This window comes from Sceloporus occidentalis, unplaced genomic scaffold (genome assembly GCF_023333645.1).
Source record: "Sceloporus occidentalis isolate IW3139 unplaced genomic scaffold, rSceOcc1.0.p SCAF_2, whole genome shotgun sequence".
Classification (NCBI taxonomy): domain Eukaryota; kingdom Metazoa; phylum Chordata; class Lepidosauria; order Squamata; family Phrynosomatidae; genus Sceloporus; species Sceloporus occidentalis.
The window spans coordinates 91599831-91625672 of NW_028316982.1; the positions used below are offsets into that span (position 1 = coordinate 91599831).

The following is a 25842-nucleotide window of genomic DNA, read 5'->3' on the forward strand; positions in this document are numbered from 1 at the left end:
TCTGCTGCATTCAAGAGTGTGTATTTGAGTGTGTTTTGCTGGGACAGACTAGAGATTCTGTTGGTGTTCTACTAACCCTGTTGTCCAATAGTTTCCCTTCCTGAACTATCTGGGATGGTATTGGGATCCCCTCTGCATGGTAGGTTTGAAGCCTTCATTATCCATTATGAGGGTGCCCCGTTGGAAGTGACCAAACACTTCATCTCTCCCATGACAACATGGGTCTTTCTAAGTGGTTTTTAGACCCAGTAATGCTGCTGGGCACATTGTCTACCCCCATTTTCTGTGCTACATGACAGGATGGTGATCTGTGAGGGCAAATTTTTCTTTTTTAAAAAAATTAATATTTTTGTTAATAAGAAGGTGCATATATATATATATACACACACACACACACACACACACACACACATAATGTAAACAGTCGTTCATAAAGCAGTTGTTCTTGTTAACTATTGTTGTGTCAACCTCAATTCATGGGAAATTACTGGACCTCTTTTGTCTGTAATGTTGCCTGCTTTTGTTTTTTGGGTCGGTATATGGGGTATATGTTCAGGTGTATGCTTTTCTCTGAATATCACCAGTTTTCTTTCAGTAAATCTGATATTCTGTTTGGCTGTGCAAATGAAAATACATAGTTTAACATTGGGGGTTGAGTCTCACATGTGTCTCGTGATTAGTTTTGTACATAAGTTACTTGTTTTGTAGGTCCCTGTGGCAACTGTGTTGAATCTAAAAATGGACCCATCCCTGTGGGCCCGTTTTGGGAGAATAATCTCATCTTGTTCTAAGGAGTCTGAGAGTCTCATGTGAAGCAACAGGGAGAAAAATTACTACATCATGATGGGGTCTGATGCAGAAAAACAAATAGGGCTTATCGTCTACAGTATGTCTGCACTCAGCATAATTGTGACAACACATTGTGGTGTAAGTGGGCAAAGATGGCAGATATGTGAGAGAATTTCTACTTGGAAAAGCAGAATGGCTGAGTGAATATGAATGTGTGGTTATGAATATGGATGAATCTCAATCTTTCTTAGCCAGTACTGCTAATAATAGGAATTTTAGTCCACTAGCTGAAGAGGGAACTCGGCAGGTTGGTGAAGGTTGGTTTACTTTTTGATAATGGGAATATTTGACATTGTTGATATCAGTATTCAGGTTGTGAGTTGCCATGAATAATGAGCTCAGCAAATGGTTCCTGATATATTATCATCCTTTGCAGAGTTCAGAAATTACCTTTTGAAAGTAAATAGTTACAATTATTCATCCAACCAACACTTCCCGTAGCCCCATGAGCATAAAGATAGCTAAAAACAGTTACACTATAAAAGGAAGAAAATCTTCTTTGTTAAGATGTATTATAATGTATACCTTTGTTGCTCAGTCAAAATATTAGCAACCTGCTCTGGAATGCATTACAAATATACAATACGCTTCTTGATCTTTACAAATTCAAATGTTAAAGGAGGAAATACAAGCTAATTTTATGATTTTATGTCTTCTTTGTTTCAGAACGACAACTGAGTTCATCTATGGCTGGATCAAATGCCCTTACATCTACAGTAGCTGGTATCAGCAAAGAGCTTGTAGAACTGCAGCATCTCATTCAGTTTCCAGAGGAGGTTGCTAGTATTTTGACTGAGCAGGAGCAGGATCTTTACAGAAGAGTGTTGCCTATTGACTACCTCTGCTTTTTAACCAGAGATTTGGGCAGTGCTGACTGTCAGAACAAACTTTCAACTATTAAAGCTTCGATTTCTGCAACTCTTCTTTCTCCTCCAAATGGGGAACACAATGCTGTTGAAGATCTAGTGACAAGATTCAATGAGGTAGGATGAGGATTTTAACTACTTCTGTATATGGTTTATTTCTATAAATGGATGGATGATAGATGAAAGTACTCTTTATCCCTCTCCCCTTCTCCCAGTGGCCAGCCCTTGGTATGAAGAGTTCCTGGAGAAAATATCCTGTGGTAGTACCACAGTCTGGTGTAATAGCATCACTGGAGGGGGTGCGGGGTGTGTGGGCCTCACCAGGTGACACCCCAGAATGGGGGTGACACCCAGTTGTCTCCCTGTGCCCGCAGGCACCCCTGAACACACATACACTTCCCGAGAGCTGGAAGTCCACACACACACACCAGGTGTCACCAGGTGCAGGAACACCACTGGTCTGGTGCAGTGGGTTGGGTGTTGGACTACCACAGAGTTCCAATTCCCCCTCAGCCATTGAAACCCGTTGGATGACCTTGGGTAAGTCATCCACTCACAGCTTCAGAGGAAAGGCAAACCCCTGTGAACAAATCTTACCAAGAAAACCCCATGATAGATTTGTCTTAGGGTCTCCATAAACTGAAAACAGCTTGAAGGCGCACAGCAACAAAGTACCACTCCTCGTTTCAATAAGTGATGAAAGGTTTGGTGGCACAATGCCACTTGGTGGCAAAGGGTAGCTGATTATCCATTAATATTTCCCACAATACCCCTAGGCATCATTTTTTCCAGGCGTTGTGGTCGATTAAAATGATGCTGTGGGTGGGGCTGGTGTAGCTGGATGCATGGTGTAGGCTAGACCTCCCGGGAAAATCCTCTCCACGTGGGAAACAAACCTTCCAAGACTCTGGATGCAGCAACAGTGACGCCTTTATTGGCAACAAGTAACACAACAGTCCCAATGAAAAATAACTCACTCCATAGTCCCACAATCACTGAGCCTTACTCTCTGTTCGGGCCCTATACGGAGTCACCCTTCTCGTCATTTCAGCCTGTAGCTGGGTCATCACTCCGCCGTCCGCCGGAGTGTTTCCAGCGCCTCCCTATCTGCCTTCTCCCAGTTTTGCGGCTCTGGGCCCTGTTCCCAACAGGCCCCTTTTGGGTCCCACCATTCACACTCTAAGGCCTTCGGGTCCCCACGCTGCCAGTCTCCCTCGCCCGGGTACGCGAATTCGCCTTCCACTTGGGGGTCTCTTAGCCTTACAGCCTTGTGGGGTCCGGGGCTCCGAGGGCTGGCCCTGCTTACTAGGGACACGGGCCTCCCCACTCTCTGGGGGCTTCGAGTGATCCTTCCTTCCCTCAACTCGACCGCCTCTCCGTGTCCTCCTCTTCCGCGTTTTCTCCCTCTCCCTGCGCAACTCGTCTTCTCCCCCCTTATAGTCTCTTGAAGCTCCGCCTTCTGCTCTCTTGCCCCCCCCCCCAGGGTTTCTTCCCTCATTTCCTCTACCTGGTCCTCCTCACCCCTCCCAACTCTCCCAGTCTCAGACTCCACTTTACTACAGATGCCTCCTGCCTATCAAGTGCCTTCAAGTGCCATTATAATTTACTGCTTCCTGGAGCCCTGAATGTTTTAAATGTGGACACAGGGCAAACATCAGTGGCGTCCCCTTGCTGAGAAGTGGAGCCCTGACAGGTGGTTACACATGTTGAATGTTGACAGCAGTCCTGGTGTTTTCCATATAGCTTGTGTTGATTCAAATTTAAACTCTGAAGGAGACTGTGATTTAAATCTCTAGACTGCTTTCTTGCGGACTAAACATGATCTTCTTAGTAGTCTTCATGGAACATTATGAAACTGCTGCTTCTAGATTGCATTAACAGCTCACAGGTATTTTAATCATAATCTGGAGAAAACTAATTAAGCACCTTCATAGGCTGTGATTGTTCTTAATAAAGCTGTGCTCTTTATCTGAGTACTTTTCCACTGAGACAAATCTTAATCCAGTTTCTTTTCCTCAGTTATTTTTCAGATAGATGTCTAACTTATTTGAATGTGATAGAAAGTCTGCTGTTGCAATGACGCAACCTGATCTGCTGCCCTGGTGCCCTTAGATGACTCAAGATGATATTCTGATGTAATAGAGTGGATTGGTGTTGCACAATAGTAGTATAGACATACATCAGAGTCATTAGAGTCATTTGCATAGTAAAACAAAGGTCCTTCTACATTAGTATTTTGCCATGCAGTCAAACTGCCTTACTCAGAGGTCCAGGCAATATTGCCTTCAATTTGCTGCACTTCTGCCTTTTTCCTGGAATAGCTGCACAATGCCTTTTAATTCTGAGCTGCCTTTGTGAGCAATAGTAGAGACTAGGAAAATGAGATACTTGTGCCCCTGAAGATGTATATTAGCAAAATGCATTGAACACTGTCCTTTGTTAAAATTAAATTTCCTATGTTTTTCAGCACAATCTTCAGAACTTCTCTTCTAGCCTTGTGTATGATGCTGTCCTCTCCTTTTTTTCTAGTGTTACCACAGCCAAGGGTAGCACTGTTTGAAGTTTGTTCGAAAGAGAGCAACTTTTATGGTGCTCTAATATCAGTTTGATGGTGATCCATACATCACAGTAGTCAGTTGGTAAATTATTAGATCTGGGAACATGAAACTACAAAATCATAAAATCATAGGGTTGCCAGATTTCAAGGCCTAGCCTTGAGTCTCCAGTTTTCATGGGTCATCTCCAGGTGGCACATAATGGTGTAAATTCTTCAGTTTTGTAGACAAAAGGAAATTACTGTAAGCAGATGTCCAGCTCAGCTAGCAAAGGAGTCACTTGCTGGAATTGGCAAAGCTTAAAATCATTTATTGCTGCAACTTACAGAGGGCCCATTCCCACTACAAAATAACCTGGTGTGGAAACTGGGTGATCAAACCTTGCCAAGAAAACCCTACAACAGATGTGCCCTAAGTTGGAAATGACAAGAACAACAGCAAAAGCAATAGAGGAGGGGTGGTGGTATGGCCGGAAGGCTTGGGCCCCAGTGGCTCCTCCTCCACCTCCTCCTGTTGGGCTGCCCTTTGGTGCTCCCCTCGCCTTGCTGCTGCTCACCAGAACCCTCCAGGGAACCCTCTCCATCCATGGCAGCGGTGGCAGTGCTCTGTCTCCCTTTCCTCCCCCTTGCTTCCAGCTCTTTTGCAAGCCAGCCTGAGGCTCCAGCCCCGCTTTGGCCACAGAGATCACATCAGGAAAGGAAGAGGAGGAAGAAGAAGGTGGAAGGTGGCAGAGAGGGATGGAAGGGGGAGAGGGGCAAGGAGGAGAACGCCTGCCCAGAGAGACGGCTGATTGGCCCTGATTGTTGTGAGGCAGCCGCCAGGCTAGAGGGGTCCCACACCTGTCTCACTGCCTCCGGGCTGCTATCCTCCATGACCACAGAATCCCCAAAGTGGGGCCCTGCTCTGCCAGGTGAGGGCTTGCGAGGGCAAAGGAGCCCAGCTCACCACCCTCAACTTCGGGCAAGATGCAAATCAGATCCCTTGTTCCCACTGTTACAACACTCTTCTGAATTGATTTGATTTTTTTACAAAAGAACTGCCAAAAAACTAGTGCTGGATTAAATGTTCCTTATCCCGTCTCCATAAATAAGTGAAAAGGAATAACCCCTCATTTCATCTTGATCTGGGAACAGCCCCGTTAGCAATGATTTCTGCCTTATATTTCAAACAGAAAAATATGGTGGGTCAGCGTCCATGTGTGTGTGTTTGACAAGTTATGAACCACTGTGGTTGGTATTAATGCATAATGCTTAATGACATCAACAAGGGCTGGCCTTGGGTCTCAGGTTTGGCCCAGAAACCTCAGGGCATGGAACAATCCTAACTGACAATTGTACTAAAAGTGTTGTTCTGCAGAAGTCTTTGATATTATTCTGACATTCATTCTATTAGAAGGATCTATGGCTCTCTTAAAATATGGGGCACTTCCAAACATTTAAAATAGGTGAATATTACTTTAATATGCCCTTTCATCTCTGTTGAAGTTTATAACATCATGGTCAATAATTTGATTTTAACAGTCCTGATGTATTGTGGTCTTAGTGTGCACATTTTAATTTCAAGGGGATTTCCCATTAACTATTTGTGACATCTAAGAATTCAAAGACAATATTCATCTGCTGTTTCATTCAACACATATTTAAGCTTACATTTCAGCTTAATTTCAGAGATTTGTCAATAAAGTAAAGTTTGGGGACATTTCTGTGCATACTACCTAATAAAAAGCATTTTGCTAAATGTAAGTACAGTGCCTATTTGGAAAGATTTTAATATATTATTTCTTTATATTTACAATATTAGTTGCACGTTCAGTTTGCTTGCCATGCTCTGTTAGCAGCAGTGGTTCTCTGTTCATCTCTGTTTATATATTTGAAAGAGAATTCCTGTGGAAAGAGTCATGCTTTGGTTGGCAAAAAACAGTAACTGCTTTCTGGCTTTCTGGCACTGCATGCAGAAATAATTCACTATATTTATATTGTGGGAGCCAGAATGAATTTTTAGATGACAGACTCTTGATACTTAATCGGAGACAACTTTTTATACCATTGTCCCCCCCCCCCCCTCCTTACGGAACAAATACAACATGTAACATTGTGCATTTTAGCAAAGTTTTGATGAATGCAAATACTAATTTATACTACTTAATAGTTTTTGTTTCCTGAGAGAGGCACTTTTGGCTTAATGTTGTTATCCATTCATATAAACTGTCCCTTGGGATAGAATTATGTAACTTTATTACCAAATTCATCAGTATAAGAGCCTGAACTCCTATTACAGCTGACCAAGAAACAGAAAATTAAAACATTGCATGACATTTTAATATATAATTTGAAATTGTCATAAAATCTTTGCTTAGAAAATGGCCTTTTGGTTTTAAAAAGAATATATCTAATATTTTAGAGATATTTTAGAAATTAAATGCAGAAATATGCAGTACACATTTCTCTTTCATTTTTACCATTACCTGGATTGTACATTACTAAATCAAGCCCTTTTCAAATTGTATATTAGCATTTTCAGATTATTTTGATTAGAACAAAACACCAGACTATTCATTTGACTTATGGAGTATTGCAGTTGAGGTATTGTTCTTTGTAGGTTTTGTTTTAATATATAACTACTTATGATTTGGGTTTTCCCCACTGTAAGCAAAACTAAATGAAAATGTTCCATAGTTTCACACAATTTGTTCCATCATAGTTAATAACAGCCCACATGAGATACAAACAGTGAGTTTTTTCCTCTTTCTTTTCTCTGTTTTGGCATACTCTTCTGTGTTAATGAATCAGTTATAGTTGCATCTAAGATCAGTGTTTTCCTATTTACTGTAATATTTCCTTAGAATTAAAAACAGTTATGGAATCTGGCAGGCTTGTATCCTTTGCACTGCCACTTGACCCATGGCTGTCATTGGGCACACCCCAAACAGGGTGACTGACTTCCTCATGCAGAAAGTGGAAAGAGGCAGCAAATATGCCATTCAGTTGGGTGAATTGGATGCACTGAAAAAAGCCCTGGTGGAGCTGTTTAGTTCAAGGATTTAATTAGAAGGCCAGTTAACTTGAATGATAGCAATGAGGAGCTGAATGACTACAGACCTCTGTTACTTCAAAAATATAACAGAGAGGGAGAAAAGTGAAAACAGCCTTATTTATCATGGGATCATTGTCACAAAAGAGGCCTTTTAAACGTGACATTTATAGCATAATCCTATGCATGCCTACACAGAATAAAGTTCTACTCAATACATTGAGGGTTGCTCTCAGGTAAACAAATATAGGCCCCATACAGACAGGCCAAAATAAAGCTGCTTCAGGTCACTTTGGGCATATGCTGTTTCAATTATGCATACGTACTAAGAGTCTGGAAGCTGCGCCAAAGCTGTGCTCTAGTCCTTAGGACTGGATTGTGGCTTTGGCGTGGCTTCCGGACTCTTGGTACGCATGCATAATTGAAATAGCATACCTCCAAAGTGACCTGAAGCAGCTTTATTTTGGCCTGTCTGTATGGGGCCATAGTTTTATAACTTTAGACTGACAGTTCTCTGCATAGGAGGAAAAAGGTTCCTGCAGCTGTCAGCCATATTTGGACAATCTGCTGTCATATACTGTATTAATAAAGTACATGCTAAAACTTCTGCTGTATGAAGATCAGTAACATGTTTCCTGTCTGATCTGGGGGTGATGTTGTAACTGAATGCCTGTCTTCCATACAAAATTCAGGGATGCATCTTTTGACCTAAAAGGCCGAGCAGTTTTCAGGTTTGATGAGAACTCTCCTTTGATATATCTGAGAAAAGGTCTTTCAGGAGATATCTAACCATACCGTAAGATCTGATAAAATTTAGAGTAGGTCATGTTCTATCATGGTTACACAGTTTTCTCTTGACTTTCCTGTTCAGAAGACGCCTACCAATGTTCCTCTCCTTCAAGAAGTATGCAAACATGTTTATTTTTAATGTTTCTTCTTGTTTGACTTTGTTTATATACAGTACAGCAAAAATTATGACTCAAGAAAACATAGAGGTGGTTATTTTTGTTCTCTGTTAATCTGTCACATGGTTTTGTTGGGCTTAGAAACTATGCACTAAAAACTATGTTGTTCTTTATTGGGTACTATTATACTCCTCATAAAGAAATATAAGTGGATTTTCCCCAACTATTCTTATTTTCTGATAACAGTACGTAGACTGTATGAAAAGTATTGCCTCTGTAATTTTATAACTTAAAGATCACTGTTGATGTTTTAGCTATGTTATGTCATATGCTTCAACCTTATTTTTATCTGAGCTATCCAAGTGTCACTCCTTGTCCCATGAAACAATTTACTATAAGCTTCTTTTCTTTTTTAAAAGAAAATTTCAATTTTTCAGCACTGTAATTTCTAACATAAATTTCCTATTCTGTCAAGCACATGCTATACTTAAAAATAAGCCTCACTGAGCTCAATGAGACTTACTCTCAGTTAAGTGGGTATAGGATTGAATCTTAAATTTTCTATCCTCAAAACAGAGATGTACTAAAACTACCATTTTCTTCAAAAGTGGAATCTAAATAAACAGGTCTCTTTGCTAGTTCAGAATTTTTAGAACAGTTAACTGGATTTGCAGAACCTTTTGAATAATACTGTTTGTACATATATCAGACTTTTTCCATTCCTTTCTTGGAAGAGCATATTTGAAGAAGTGTATAATCAGATTTAAATGGTGGAGGTGATGGGGTCTTTATATTTGCCTTCTGAGCCAATCAGATGATGTATTTTATTGTAGGGAAGGGATATTTCCACTCCCACCCCATTCCCCCTCATGCATACATCAAACTGTTGTGATATTATTAGTATGTAGCCAGTATTTTGTATTGGATTGAATGATCTTCATTCTTCTACACTGCTTTGTATTTTGTAGTACAGAGCTCTTGCATTAAGACATGGCGTAGGCCATGAGTTATATAACAAAACACCAGAAGAGCCACAATTTGTACCTGTTCAGAGCACATGTGTGGGCAAGAATCATGAAATAGTCACTTTGGGGGTCAGGGAGTTCAGAAACAAAATGAACAGTTGTAAAGTCAAATAAGAAACTGATTGAAGTATTCCAGAACTAAAAGTAATGGCCAGCAAGTATATAAAATACACATTAAGTGAAACAAAAAGCTAAACAGGAATGCAGTGCACAACAGTTTTCAAAGAAATTAACTATGAAGCTGTTGATTTCTTAATGGATGATTTTGGCTTTTCCCCTGCTATTACAAACTCTTTCTGATGAATGATTGCATGGAAAATGCTCAAACCATAGAAACTACTTGGCAGTGTTTTCATTTGCCTAAGTGATACATTGCATTATGTTGAATTATGGCCCATTACAAATGGGCAGGAAAGTACGCGCAGAGCGTGTACTAGGGTTAGAAAGGGGCGGTGCTTCCGTACCCCCTAACTCTAGCTCTGCGCGCACAAAATGGCAGCGGCCGTTCCACACGGCCGCCGCCATGAGGACATCACGACCGCACCGCCTCTATACGGGGTGGCGCGGACGTGACGTCCTCGCTCCGTGCCAGGGCGCTTAGTGCACCCTTAGCGCAGAGCAGGAAGGAGCTCTGTTTCGGAGCTCCTTCCTGGTTTGGTCCGCTGGGCGCAGCCTTTACACGGCTGCACCCAGCGGACCAAAGGAGAAAGGGGCCAAGCGGCCCCTTTCACCTCCTCCCCACCACCGCGGGGTGTCCTTGGGGCGTGAAGCCCCAGGGACACCCCTTTTCAGGCTGCGGGGAAGCGGCAAAAGGCCGCTTCCCCGCAGCCTGGAAAGTGGCAGATCGGGGCCTCAGCGGCTGCCGGTCTAACCACTGAGGCCCTGATACACCGGGGAAAGGGGCGGGTGCAGCCCGCCCCAAACAGGCGGTCTGTAACCCGCCAATGAATCCTCTACATATAACAACATTTGATGCTCTGTTTAAATCATACAATTCCATCTTCTCCCTCCTTGCTTTGCAATAAACCATTGCTTTTTATTTAATCCAAAACAGAAGTGTAGTTGAAAATTATGATTTCTGGTCCTGGGGCAAATATAAACCAGAGTCTGCTGGTTCAGAAGAAACGCCATGGTAAAGTTTGTTTCACATACGGAAAGGAAATCATGACATGCATGGGGAAGAAGAGGTGGGAGTTGGGGAACTCAAAAGTGCTTCAAAGGTTTTTCACATAGAGCCAAAAGTTTGGCACTGTGGCTGAGCCAATCTAATTTTAGAGTTCTGTGATTTTTAGATCTACCAGGACTGCAGTCGAATATATGCATTAACTGTATGTAACTTATGTCCTGTTAAATTCACTGGACCTTTCTTAGAAACACAAAGTAAATTTTTGAAATAATAATAATAATAATAATAATAATAAGGATTTATTTATAGCCCGCCCAGTCACAAGGAATCAGGGTGGGTTACAACAATAAAGAAAGTACAAAGCAAATAAACAACAATAATAAAATAACGAAGTAATTCTCAATAGCAATATATAGCAAAAATACATAGCAATTCACAGCAGCAATAAAATTAACAAAGCAAATTACATAGCAATAAACAAACAAACAAAAGTAAAAAAGAAAATAATCCCAATTCTCAATTCCCCATCCCAATCCTAAAAACAATATAAACGATACACAATCTTAAAACATTACAATCTAGGACCATGGGTGGGGAGGGGGGGACAGCTGGGCTCCTGTGCCTGCAGAGTCTCTCTGCTGGTCCCTGGTGTTTCTGGAAGAGGCAGGTGAAATCAAAAAAAGTAAACAGACCATGAGCTTGATGGCCACTTACGTTGAAGTGGACAGTAGCCTAGTCACCTAATGATTTCAAAGAATGGGCCAATCTGGTTGTTATTACCTTGGAGTTTCAGTATTTAAAATTCTGTTTGTTTCAGATTAACAGAAAGTAATCAATATATTTAAAAATTAAATATATGGTTTATTAAAAGTGGAGAAATGCATTTAAATCTGAGGAAGAAACTATTTCAGCTGATAAAATACAGAAGGTTGACATGGGTAGGTTATATCTCCCAAACTACGGTGCTCTTTCTACTTTTAAGCAGGGTCTTTTTGTCTGGAACACATTGTTTCATCTCTCAAAGCCTTTGTTGCCATTCCAACCCAGACTGACTTTTGTCTATTTACACTGTAAGGTCTAAGGATCTATTTACTTCTTGCTGTATCAGTCTTTGGTTGTCTAATCTGCTTTGGGAAACCTACAGCTATATTTCTGTACCTTCGTGGTTCTATAAAGAATTTTTCTTCCTGCTGGTCCCAGATATTTCCTCAGATAAGAGAATTTTCCTTTCTTTTTTCTTTTTCTATTTGCAAACAGCTGCTTTAAAATTCTCTCCAGTAATTAGGCTTCATGATTTACCCACACGGCTGTTTTGTGGTCAGGGGCAGGAGTGCATCTTCAGCAACCCTCTGTCATGGCTGCATACCGGCTCCTGCTTCTCAGGGCCCTCAGTGGTCACCATCAGATAGTTTATTCAGATAGCTACAAAAATCTTTGATTATTTTAGTTCATGGTTAGATATAATACTGTATATGTTCATGAATGATTATCGAAATTTTGATCAAAAAATTTACCCCAGAAACCTGGGATGACTTATCCATGGGCAGTGTAACTATTGTACTTTAACTCTTATCAAAAAAGGAACTATCCCCTTCAGTGAACAGAATGGCGAAAGGCGAGAGGTTAGTCTGCCTTGGGAGAACCTAAAAGAAGCACAGACCCCCCTCAACTCTGTCTGTTGTGGCGCTGCTTCTGGACTATTTGAATGCCTGGGAAGAAAAAGGGCAACTGTGGCAGTTCTTTGGCACCTCCTCTCAAAGGATTGCTGCGAGGAATTAGGCTTTGTAGGATGTGAATAGGACAGTTGTGTATCTTTGTCAGCTTTTCTGGGATAAAATTAAACAAATTTATCATACAGTCTGCCCTCCCCATACGTGGGGGATCCATTCTGGGGCCCCCACATATGGGGAAAAGAGCATATGCTCAAGCCCCATAGAAAATAATGGGGCATGTGCTGGCGGTGGCGCATGGAACACACAGTGCGAGTACGCGCACCATTTTGCCTGGGCTTGCCTTCTGCATGAGCTCAAAGCTGCGGAAGGCAAGCCCACCTATAAGGAGGGCCAACTGTATTAAGTTTTAAGACTTTTCTTTCTTTGCCTTTTCATCATTTTTGACATGTGCATGCCTGTTTGCCTCGCCACACATTGCACAGGCCCGGTACAGATGGGCCAAATGCGGCATGCCGCTGCTGATACTAAGATTCAGGAGCATGCAGTAATCGCACGCTCCCAAACCCTAGTGTGTAATGGCAGCGGCATCATGGCGGCATCAGATGTCACTACACGTTGCTTACGTTACCAGTGTGCCAATGGCATACTTGTGACGTGCGCCGGGCGCCTTAAAAATCAATTTTTTCCAGGAGAAAAATGGACACCTCCGGCCCTCCCTTTCAGGGCAGTATGTACTGTGCCATAGACACCATGTACTATAGTTTCCTCCTCATCCATTCAGTCTTTAGGAGGATGAGCACAAACTGTTTAACCTGCCAGAATTATGTAAGTTCTTTGGCATTGTTTTCCTTTGCTTCATCCTTTAGGTCCACTGTGAAGTACCACTAAGTTTTACCTTCAACTTATCCATGGGTAATATCCATAGTTTTGGCCCTCAAATCTGCCCTCAACTTATACATGACTTATAATTTAGTATATACAGTAGTTCAGTCAACTGTAAAGTTAAAAGATTCCCATTTGGAGAAAAAGGTGGGCTATAAATCCCATAAATAAATAAATAAATAAATAAATAAATAAATAAATAAAATTTAAAGCATCAAATGGAAATTCAAAAAGGAAAATGAAGACTGGATGGTCCTCTTTGTGTCCAGGTGGTGCTCCTCATCTGTCACAGTAAGCTAAATTGTGAATCTCTTTAACTGTAGGGCTTTTGCTGGGATCAACTCAGGAATCAAATAAAGAAAGGGGAAGGATAAACAATGGGATTGTAAGAAAGAGAAAACAGGGGAGGAAGAGGAGAGGTTTTGATGGTGCAGATGAATCATGGAATTTTCAAAAACTGAAGCAGCAACTCAAAAGAAGTGCTGGTGGTTGGATAAAATCATGGGTGGCATCTCTTAGCTTCATTCTAGTAAAGCTTTTAACTTAAGTTAAAACATTTAACTTAAATGGCAATTTAATGTAAACCCAATGGTTAAATCCTTTCCTTTAATGTAAATGTAATGCCTCATGGAATATAGTAAGTATAAATGTATGCCCCGTGGAATACAATTCTTAACTGAAACAAAGTGCATGGGATGAAACTATAAAACTTTTACTAGTACCCCTAAGTATCCAAAATCCAATTTATTATGAAGCTCAGTAATATATGTATATATAACAATTTATTGTACTCCAAATATTTTCAGATGGAGATTTGCATTTCTACATATGATTCCCTTTCTATTGTACTTTACTTTTGATTAAATGTATCTTGCCTGAAACTGTACCTCTTAGTATGGTTAACTGCTGAGTCATTTAAATGTGAAGCAATAAAAAACTGCCATGCTATGCAGCTTATACATTAAATAGTTAATCGCTGGTACTTCTAAAGAAATCTGAAACCGTTTTTTAAAAAAATACTTCAATATTTTGTCTTGCACTTGAGGTATTTCTAAGCTTCTGTTTACATTACCAGGACAACTAGAAAAGCTATGATGAGCGTAAAAGGGCTCTATGAATAATTCCAGTGGATCTGTGTATTAGTTTTGCTATGGATGCAATGCTTCTGTCTCAAACCTGTTAGCCTGAGGTTCCATAATTAGTTGTTTGTTTATTGGTTATAGTACATTTGTTTCTAAGTGAGCAGTCTGAAGTATCATTCTTGGATGCATTTCTGAATTGTCAACCATTCTGCATGTCTTGCTTTATCTTTATGGCTTTTCACAACACAGTCTTACACATTTCTACTCAAATATAAATCCACTTGAATACAAGGGACTTGTTGCTAGGTAAATGTGTACATGAATCTATTTATTTGTTTGCTTTTTATTTCTATCTTTGTCTGAACATTCTTTTTAAAAAATCCAGGCTAAGTAAGAGCAGTATGAAAACATCTAACAACAGAATAGTCACAACAACAACAATGAAAGATTTTTTTTAAAAAATAAACAGTTCACAGTAGAACGTATTGGAAATGTCTGGGTGAATACATATATCTTAGCATGGTAATTATTAAAAGGTCCCTCTAAAATACCATGCACTTTGTCTCAGTTAAATATTGCAACCAAGGAAGTAATAGTCTCTAGATGTTTGGGAAGGAGATTCCAGGACAGTCCTGAGCCTCTGGAGCATAAAGCAGGAACAGAATGTGGGCAGAAATAAGAGCTGACAAATAAGGGTGGGCCAGACCATGTAGGGCTTTAAAGATTAAAAGAAGAAACTTATAGTGAATCCTAAAAGGAATGGGGAGCCAGTGAAGGTATGTGAACAGAGGGGTGATGTGGTCATAACAGGGAGCAGAAAAGATGATCCTGGCAGCAGAATGTTGAATGGAGATCAAAGGGCCAAGGTGAGACAGAGGAAGCCCCATCAACAGAAGGCTGCAGTAGTCAAGGCGAGAAATAACCAAGAAATGAACCAAAGTCTTAGCAGTAGATACTGAAAGAAAAGGTCTAATTTTAGCTAGATTGTTAAAAAAAATCAACAAGACTTGGCTGTAGTCTGGATCTGAGGAATAAATGACAAAGAAGAATTAAAAGAAAAAGCCAGGGCTACATGCTTCCTTCACAGGATGAATGCAAATGTTACTGACTGTAATTGAGAATGTATATTGCAAAGTCGGTTTTGGTGGAAAAATAAGTAGTTTAGTTTTAGCCATATTAAGTTTCAAACGCTGATGAAGCATCCATGCAGATATGGCTGAGAAACATGATGAAACACATTGTTCAGTGGTCAAAGAGAGTTCTGGAGTGGAAAAATACAATTGGGCCTCATCAGCATATAAATGGTATTGAAAACCATAAGAGCTAATAACATTCCCTAAAGACAGAATGTATAAAGATAATAACAACAGACCTAGGATCAGGGAGACTTATGGGACTTGGACTGGTAGCGAGATAGGAGTAGAAACCTGACCTTCAACTACCACAGCATATGACCTATTCAAAAGGTATTATTTAAACCAGTCAAGGACCAAATCAGTGAATCCCAGCTCCTGGAGCAAATCCACCAAAAGGCCATGATTGATAATGCCAAAAGCAGTGTAAAGATCAAGAAGAACAAGAACTGAGTACAGGCCTTCTGATTTGGCCAGAAGAAGATCATTTACAATCTTTGTATGGACCATCTCTGTAGAGTGAAAGGGACGGAAACCCAATTGAAAAGGATCCATAATGGAATTACTAGAAAGAAACCTGACACAGCAAATGTAAACAGCATGTTCCAAAACCTGAGAGGAATGGCAGAAACGAAATAGGTTGATAGTTAGAGAGGGAGAATGGATCAAGTGATGGCTTCTTCAGGATGAGAGAAACTAATGCATGTTTAAAGCAGAGGGAAAAGAGCCAGTGGTGAGAGAAAGAATAATGTAAAGAAGAGAAGGCTGTATAGCAAGGGCAACGAAGATCAGAAAATGAGAAGGAATTGGGTCAAGAGAACAGATTTATGGATTAGAAGAAGACACCAACTTAGATAGTTTATCCAGTGAAATGGAAGAAAAAGCAGAAAATTTTACCAATATGGATGGTTGAAATGCTAGAGCAGTGGAAGAATCAGGAACCTTGAGATTGGATCAGATAGTTTCGATTTTAGTATTGAAATAAGTTGCAAAATCATAAGGAGAGAATGAGAGAGGAATAGGTGGAGAGGAAGGCTTTAACAAAGAGTTAAAGGTCAAAAAGAGACACTGGACGTCACTCACTGGCATTGATCAATAATATATAATAATTCTCTTTAGTCATTGAAATAGCACACAAAATGTAAGAAAGAACAAATTTGTAATGGATAAAATCAAATATCAAACCTTGATTTTCCATTTTTTATAAGGAACACCATTTTGCTGTGTCATTATATTTAATGGGACTTGAGCATACACTGATTTTGTTATACACGGGGGATCTTGGAACCAAACTCCAGCGTATAACAAGGGTCCACTGTATTTGTTTATGTAATGTGTTTCCCTGCTGGTTACATAGCATCTCCACTCCTGGTTTAAAATTTCCTTTGCTTTCTTGGAACTTGTGGAAGAGGTCTCTTATTCTTCCTTTTTTGTTGACATCTTCTATTCCTCTCCACTGATTATTACAATAGTTCTCTTTGTCTCTGTGCACAGGTTGCTGAACAGTTCATTCAGGCTTCTGACTCTATTTCTGTCCCCCTTTACTTTTGCTTCACATCTGTCCTTAACTCCCATCTGCCATCCACTGAGATTTCTCTTTCTTTTTGGCTTTTTGCATTCCTTGGCTTCAGTCCAGAGTTCTTCTGTCTCCCTGTCAATTAGGCTTAACAGTGCAAATCTGTATTTACACTATCTTTAAATTCTATGGGGATGTTCTTCAGGTTGTATTTTGGCATGATGGTTGGTCTAGTGTTCTTCTTTAGCTTTACTGTAATTTTTGATAGTAGCAGTTCATGGTCTGTGCTACAGTCTGTTCTTGGTTTCTCTTTTTTTGCAGAGAGAATGCAGGTTCCCCATCTTCTGGTTCCAAATTTAGACTGTTGGATCTCTAGATTGGCCATCTGGTAAAATCTATGAAGACTGCCACATCTTAGGTTGCTTGAAGAATGTATTTGCAAGGAACAAACTGTTGCCTAACAAAATTCAATCTGTCACTCTCTTGCTTCATTTCTCGATCCTAGACTAAATTTTCCCACATTTTTTTTATTGTGCTCTGTTTACTTCTTTGGCATTACAATTGCCTGTGATTAACAAGTCCTGTTTTGGTGTGTAATTCGTTTCCTTCTGAACTCCACCACAGAATCTTTCAATTTATTCTTCTGCTTCTATAGTTGGAGTATAACCTTGGATTATGGTCATATTAAAAAGTTTTCCCCATAAGTCTTATTATTTGGTCAGACTGCATTATATTTGACTGCTTTTGTTACATTTCTCCTCACTATTAATACCATTCCATTTCATGTCCTGAATAAAACACAGTGTAATTATCTCTCAAAATTACCCATTTCTGTCCATTTTAGATCACTCACTCCAAGTATTGCAATATTTATATGTTCCATTTCTTGTTTTCCTATGTCTATCTTGCCTTGGTTCATGCTTCTCACATTCCTTGTTCTTATAGTGTATGTTGTGTAGTTTCAACATGTCAACAGCTGAAGGTCCTTTTGGCTTGAGTCCAATTACATCATCACCACAGCACTACTCATAGTTGTCCTTGGAAATACTCTAGTAACTGAGTGCCTTCCAACCTGAGAGTGTCATTTTCTGGCACTGTGTCTTGTTTTATTTTGCATTGTCTCATCAAAGGGTTCATGCTAAAAGATATTCAAAAAGGGTACAATACTAACAAAAGGTAGGTATGGCTCCACTACTGTTGTCTCTGAAATATCCTCCACCTCCACTACTGACTCCTCGGGAAAAGTTTGTCTGCCATATGAGACCCTATTAGCAGCACTGCTACTTCCATCATAGCCTGCCATTATGGAAAGGTAGTGCCATGGTGAGACACCATACATGTCCTTTATTGGTGTGCCTTCAGAATTCTGTGTGCAAGAATATGTAGAAGAATATGGGAAAATCTACATGTAATATGTGCATGGAAGACAAAGGGATTGTTAACACTGAGCTGTTAGGTGTGTTTGTTTGGCCAAAACACCTGTGGAATGGACTGAAGATGGTTTTCAACATCCATGATCCTAGATATATGAAATGCTGCAGAGATAAGTGGTTCTTGTTTGGTTGATACCCATTTTTGTAAATCTTGGTGCTAGACTCCAGCATATCACTGAAAAGAGTGAGCTTCTTTGCCCTTTTCAGTTCCCCCATGTTTGTTAGTATCTAGTCATATGTATGCCCACTTGTGGGCAGAACTCTTGAAATTTTATGTGGTATTCGTGAAGAGCACACTTTTCGGGAACATGCTCTATTGACTTGTAATTTTTAGAAGTTTGATGACTTTCTAAATTTTGAGCACATATTAGTTTTGTCTCATGACACTATGGGAATAGTGTAATTGGAAAGTGGCATATAAACTGAAATAAAGGATCATATTAGAGCCAGTGAGGTGTAGTGGTTGGACTGAAACACTGTACTAGAATTTTTATTGTAGCTGGTATGTTGTATTTTAATTTTAGGAATAGGAGGGAGGGTCAAGGAGGTTAGGGAATATTTTATTATTGTTTGTGTAATTGTTACCCACCTCGATCCTCGAAGGGAGAGGTGGGATAGAAATAAATATTTTATTTTATTATTATTATTTAACACTGGGAAATGAGAGTTCAAATCCTTGCTTGGTCTTGAAAACCCACTGGGTGACTTTGGGTAAGCCATACTCTCTCAACCTCGCCTTACGGTCAACATAAGTCAAATAATAATAATAAATAAATAATACATTTTATTTCTACCCCGCCCTTCCATGGATATGATCAGGGCGGCTTACAAAATTTATAAAAAACTTTTCAATACAAGATTAAAATTCAGTATAACAGTTAAAACATTACTACAAAAAACAGGAACAGGAAAACAGTAAAACAGGAAAATACACATGTCAGGGGCAGAAGAAAAAGGAAAGAAAAAAGTTACATCAATCCAGGGTCGAAAGGGAAAAAAGGGGGCAGGAAAAATAAACAAACAAATTAAGGTGGGAAAGCCAGCCGAAATAGATATGTTTTCAACTGTTTTTTAAAGACAGCTAATGAGGCGGCGGAGCGAAGCTCTGCAGGGAGCTTATTCCAAAGTGAAGGGGCAGCAATAGTAAAAGCCCTCTGTGAGGTCCGTGTAAGGTTAGCCCTAGGGACCTCCAACAATTTAGTCCCGGAAGTTCTGAGTGTGCGAGGCGGATTATATGGGGAGAGGCGGTCCTCCAAGTACCCTGGGCCCAAGCCATTTAGGGCTTTATAGGTCAAAACCAACACCTTGTATTGAGCTCGGAAGCGAATAGGCAGCCAGTGAAGATCTTTTAAAATAGGTGTTATATGGTCCGACCTGGAGCTACCAGCGACCAATCTAGCTGCCATGTTCTGCACCAATTGCAGCTTCCAGGTTTGGTACAAGGGTTGCCCCATGTAGAGCGCGTTGCAGAAATCCAATTGAGAGGTTACCAAAGCATGTACAACAGATTCTAGGTCCTTTCGGTCCAGGTAGGGACGCAGCTGGCGTATCAGCCGAAGCTGATAACAGGCACTCCTGACCGTCGCATCCACCTGAAAAGTCAGCTGGAGCGACGAATCAAGGAGCACTCCCAAGCTGCGCACCGAGTCCTTCAGGGGGAGCGTGACCCTATTCAGGGCCGGGTGACAGATCTCACCACCAGAAACCGGGGAACCTATCACCAGTACTTCCGTTTTCCCTGGATTCACACTGAGTTTGTTCTCCCTCATCCAGCCCATTACCGATGCCAAGCAGGCATCTAGAGGAGAGATGCCATCCTTAGTTACTGCATCAGTCGGAGACACAGAGAAAATTATCTGGGTGTCATCAGCGTACTGAGTTGAAAGTATACAATAATAACAATAACAACAGATCATATACAATGGGCCCTTCCCTTATGCGAAGGATCTGTTCCCCCGCCCCCCCGTGTAAGGGGGGAAACGTGTATGCTTGATCCCCATTAGAAATAATGGGGCTTGTGCCTGCGGCGCTGCGTAGAGTGTGCGCTGCAAGCATGTGCCCCATTATGTCTGGGGCACACCAGGGTTTTTTCCAGGGGGGCTTCCAGCATATGCTGGAAACTGCGCAAGGTGCGCCCGTGTATAACACAGTCCGCTGTAATAGAAGAGAATGTTTGTGCTTCCTTAGCTGCATCCGAGGAAATAATAGACTTTGACACCACATTGACTGTCATGGTTCAGTACTATGGAATTCTGAGATTTGAGGTTTGTTGAGGCATCAGCGCCTTCTGTCAGAGAAAGCTAAATGTCTCACAACATTACTTTTCCTGAATGCCATCTCATTGAACCATGACAATTAAAGTGGTGTCAGACTGGATTATTTCTGCAGTGTGGATGCAGCTATAGAGACTTGTAAACTCTCTTCTTCTTGCTTAGAATGACTGAGGCCCTAAGCAAAGGGGTAAGATAGCAGTGGCCAAGCCTGGCCAGTCCCTGAACCAGCGCAGCAACAGGCAGGTGCTTACATGCCCACTTAGCACCACACTGCTGCATAGCCCATACCTACCTCTACGTGATGGCTGCTGAGAAAAGCCCCCATTGCAGAGAAAATGTGATTCCTGGGTACTCCCATGTGACCAGGCACACCATCCTGTGTCACAGGTCAGAAGCTGCAATGGTGATGGCAGGTACGGGGTGCACGAGGCTGCCTGGTCTGCCGGCTGTCAGGAGCTCTGTGGCAAACATTTGGTCTTTTTAGAATGGGTTAAGGCCCTTTTAAGTCAGAATCAATCTGGATCCACGCCTGGTTTGCCTGATCCTGGCCCTACATAATCCAGACAGGAGCACATGAGGCCAGAGAGACACCTTCAGAATGCTTAGAATGACTTTGTTCTAGTTTTGCAGACTTCACATCTTCAGTGGTCCCCTCATTTAATCTAGTGGTTAGAAACATAGCTTCTATTTCTTAGGTGATGAGGAATCCCAGTAAAATAATTTGTACAGTTAACATTGCTGTCTCGCAAATCAACTATTTATTAATATTTACTTCAACATTCTGAAAATAGGATGCAGGGCAGCCAGGTCTTTTGCACATTTCCTTTGAAGTAATTCTCACTGAGTTCTCTGGCTTTACTTATGCTAGATTATATCACTGCAAGAATGGCAGTTATTGGGTGACTCAGAAATAAATAACTAAACATGTAGATTAAATTGAAACCTTGAGTGAAAACAGATATATAGATGTCTGGTTCCTATACAGTGCTTTATTGGGTTTACTGGCCTAATAATTAAGAATCAGATATACAGAAGGAGACAATTATCTAAATTAATTTAAAATAATGCACTGATGTATACAATCCCTCTGGGTTTTTTTTAATTAGTTCAACACATTCTTGTGGCTGACTTTACAAGTTGGGTTTGTGTCTTTAAATCTAGCTGTCAGTAGAAGATAAAATACAGTTTTCTTTTCTTTGAAAGGAAATGTGTTTTTATCTCATATATGAAGCTCTCATCACTAAAGAAATGTCCGTAAACATAAATTATAAGTTGCTCATGAGCCAAGAAGAAGGAAACTAAATGTAGGAAAGAAAAGATCACATTTATTATCTCATGTTGATAAGTGTTTATAGAACAAGAAAAAAAAAAACAATCCCTTGGGAATCTCACTGTAAAATAGCCCAGTTGGTTTGAATTAGGTTTCCATGTGAAATACAGCTTTCTCTTTCTCTTTTCTTTAATGTGTGTTGTGGGAAAGTAAGCTGAACATTTTATGAGTGATAGTTGGCAGAGATCATCTATACATGAACAGATTTTGAATACAAGGAAAACTATACCTTAAGTCCATTGTTCTCACTAAATGTAGTAAATATGAAGCAGGACATGTTAACAGAGTTATATTGGGAATATGACATTTTAGATAAAGTTGAAGTGGTAGCCAAAATAGGTATAGTTTTGAGAGCAAAAACTGTAGATGGAACCTGTTTATACTGAATAATTTCTGGCATTGAACATAATGCAGGGTTTGGGTATGTGTCTTCCTGGGGTTGTAGGAACTAGGAGGAGCTGCTTCACTAAAATGGTGAAAGGTCTGGAAACCATGCCCTATGAGGAACGACTTAGGGAGCTGGGGATGTTTAGCCTGGAGAAGATAAGGTTAAGAGGTGATATGATAGCCCTGTTTAAATATTTGAAGGGATGTCATATTGAGGAGGGAGCAAGCTTGTTTTCTGCTGCTCCAGAGACTAGGACCCGGAGCAATGGATGCAAGCTGCAGGAAAAGAGATTCCACCTCAACATTAGGAGGAACTTCCTGGCATTAAGGGCTGTTCGACAGTGGAACAAACTCCCTCAGAGTGTAGTGGAGTCTCCTTCCTTAGAGGTCTTCAAACAGAGGCTGGATGGCCATCTGTCGGGGATGCTTTGATTGTGATTTCCTGCATGGCAGGGGGTTGGACTGGATGGCCCTTGTGGTCTCTTCCAACTCTACGATTATGACTCTATGACTGAGTTCATCTTGATGGTGACATCAGGAAGAGTTGGCTCAGCTGGGAGCCAGTCTTGGGCAAGTAAAGGCTGCCAGTGGCATTTTTCTTCTGGTCTACCAGGGGAACATAAAATGATTCCCGTGGTGTGCCACAAAGACATTTGATCTTTCACTGCCTTTGTCCATCCATCACCCCTTTATGTTTTGCAGTCCTTATGGAAATGTGATGACATTATTTTTTTAAGTTGACTCCTAGTTTTATTTTCTCATACCACTATTTTGTAAGCAGTTAGACATTGTTTCAGAGGGAGGGCACATCCAATCCACTGGGGATTTTGCAGTCAAGGCCCTTAAAACCAAGGCTGTTATCCTAATTTACACCAGATGGTAGGGGGTGCACAAAGTGGCCCACTTCTATGTAGAATCTCATGGCCTGACTTTCTGAGATGGAACCCCTTAGATATTTGCTCAGTTCCTTTGCCTAACATCTTGCTCATAACCATAGACATCTAATGTATGTATAAGGAGATCAGTCCTATCAATGATGTTTATCACACTATACTCTTAAAGTGCTACTATTCCACTTTGACTCCTCTAGCTGCCTCCTGTTGCATTCTGGTATTGGCAGTTTTAAGGAGGAGTATTTAGAATTCTCAGGCAGAGAACTTCTGTGCCTGAGAATTCTAAATACCCCTCCTTAAAACTGCCAATACCAGAATGCAACAGGAGGCAGCTAGAGGAGTCAAAGTGGAATAGTAGCACTTTAAGAGTATAGTGTGATAAACATAAATAAATGTTTACTCAGAAATAAAGACTTTATCACAACAGCCTGCTGTCTTGCTGCAATTGTGGTAGTTCAAGGAAATGGAAAAATACAGATTTGATAACATTGATAGCACACTTCTCTGCAGTAGCACTAAGGTGCTGCTTTGGTGATCTATGGTCCCATGTTCTCTCTTCTGCATGGCCTCTATAAACCCACCTTACTATCCATGTTTACTCAGAAATAATGAATGGAACAGAAGGCAGCAGCAGAATGGACACAACGTTGTGTGATAAGTGCTGGTGCCAGAGACATTTTTATCCTGTTGAAATTCTGCTTTGGTAGCCTCATGTAATAAAGTTCTATGTCTCTACTAGTTTAAGTGGTGTTTATTCTCAAATATGCATGCTTATGGTTGCAACACCTTGGTCTTTCCCAGTCTTAATCTTACAGTCTAGGATACATGACAAAAAGTAGAATTACCCCACTATGGGTCTGATAAGGTCAGTCAACTCTGGCAGTCAGTAGTGCCAGTTCCTACCTACTTAGATGTACTGTTTGTATTAGGACCTTCCTGTGGGTCATATTCTTGTCCTGATTGACAACTGAAGGCCATAGAGACTGACTACTGCTGTTACCAACAAAAAGCATGGGAGCAGGGGGAACACCAGATTATTATCATACATTTTTGAGGGCCTCTTGTTTATTTTAAAATGAAGCTTTTAAACACTCATGCATATGAACTATTACTGTTTATATATGCTTAGTATGTAGTTGTTTAAATCTGCACATGAACTTAAAGAAATTATGTAACATGACACATCTCAGTCTCTGGAGAAAGGAGGGTGACACTAAAAAAAATGGAGAGGTCATATATCCTGGTTTTCACTTTCCTGTTTGGAACAAGACAATACAAAACAACCTATATTTGATATTTCAGTTAATCCAATCAAGTGTAAAATATGTAAATCCAAGTAAAGTATACAAATACTTATCCTTTGTTTGTTTAATAAGGTGAGTTCCTGGGTGACATGGCTGATTCTGACAGCAGGTTCTATGGAGGAAAAAAGAGAAGTCTTCTCCTATGTAGTTCACGTGGCAAAATGCTGCTGGAACATGGGCAACTACAATGCTGTCATGGAGTTCTTGGCAGGGCTAAGGTACGTACAGCTCATCCTTCAAATAATGGAGACTCAAAGATAGATTATACTGCAGCTTCTGTTACATACAGCTGTCCTTGTAAAAAAATAAATTGTGAACTGTACATCATCAGTCACTGTATTAAACAGTGTTCTGTTACTAAGTTGTATCACCTATCTTGTCTGGTGAGTTTGTGATAGTTGTTTTGGGAAAATTGAATGAAATGGATAACGAAGGTTACATTTGGTGAGAAGCAGGTCTTTTCTCAGAATACTCTAAAGACAGTGCAAAATTCCAAAATGATAAACGTCTTAAATTAGAAACATTAGCATACTTTTCCAAAGAAATACAATACTAGCTTTCTGTATAGAAATTAAAAGGATTTCTGTATAGAAATTAAAATATCAAATTTAAGCAAAGATTTCTTCTTACATGACATAACATTAAAAAAAACCTCTCACTCCCTTTTTCTTTATTGACTTTTAATAATTGATACTAACAATACATGCTACTACAGTCGAACCTCCACATTCGCGGGTCTAACATTTATGGATTTGATCGTTCACCAGTTTGTCTGTGTCTGAATGGCAACTGTGCTTCCCTTCTCCTGCGCAACCATGAAGGGTGTGCACATGTTTCTTCTCCTCTTCCATCCTGGGCTTTTCCCTTGCATATTCACATTTTTTCCACCTTTGCCGGAGTTTGTGCCCCTAATGCCACTCTGAGAGCCTTTCTGGCTGAAGAATGGGGTATAAATACAGTAAATAAATAAATAAATAATGTGGAGGGCAGTTTGTATTTATTGGTTGTTTCATATGCTTCCTGACCTATTCCCATTCAACCTGGTCTCCTGCGTCATGTTTATTGAGGAAGACTACCAATAGGAAAAGAGTGAGAGCAGAAGAAGGAGGAAAAGAGTATGGGAGTGAGGAAAGTCAATGTTACAGCAGAACTAAAAGGTATATGAGACTAGAAAAGGCAATTCGATACTTTCAAATCTATGCAATTTATCAGTTTTTGGACGAGGAAAAATGGAAGAAGCAGTGGGAAAACAAAGAATACTGACAGGTGGAACAAGTGGATATTTACACCCAGGTAAAACTATGTGAGTGACTCATGGCAATTTCATAATAAAAGCTCCATTTGGAAGCCTAAAGCAATCACAGAAGATTTGTATTTTCAGTATTAACTATTATTATTATTATTATTATTATTCAGTATTAACTAATATTAACTATTGTTAATATTTCAGTATTAACTATTTAACAATATTAAATGACAATCTCAGGGATTGTACACCCCTTTCTGCTCCTGAGGGACGCTGCAGCAGCCAAACCATGCGGCATCCCTCTACACCTAAAAGAACCCAGAAAAAGTGGGTT

General features: G+C 40.3%; 1 protein-coding gene across 1 annotated transcript in view; it reads left to right on the forward strand.

The window, feature by feature from the left end:
• The window catches only part of LOC149318685 (1-phosphatidylinositol 4,5-bisphosphate phosphodiesterase epsilon-1-like), a 206843-nt gene that overhangs the window by 106114 nt on the left and 74887 nt on the right, over positions 1 to 25842 (forward strand). The window contains exons 4-5 of the mRNA XM_089510269.1: positions 1516 to 1832; positions 24335 to 24480. Coding sequence (XP_089366395.1) covers positions 1516 to 1832; positions 24335 to 24480 — 463 coding nt within the window. The remainder of the gene's footprint in view (positions 1 to 1515; positions 1833 to 24334; positions 24481 to 25842) is intronic.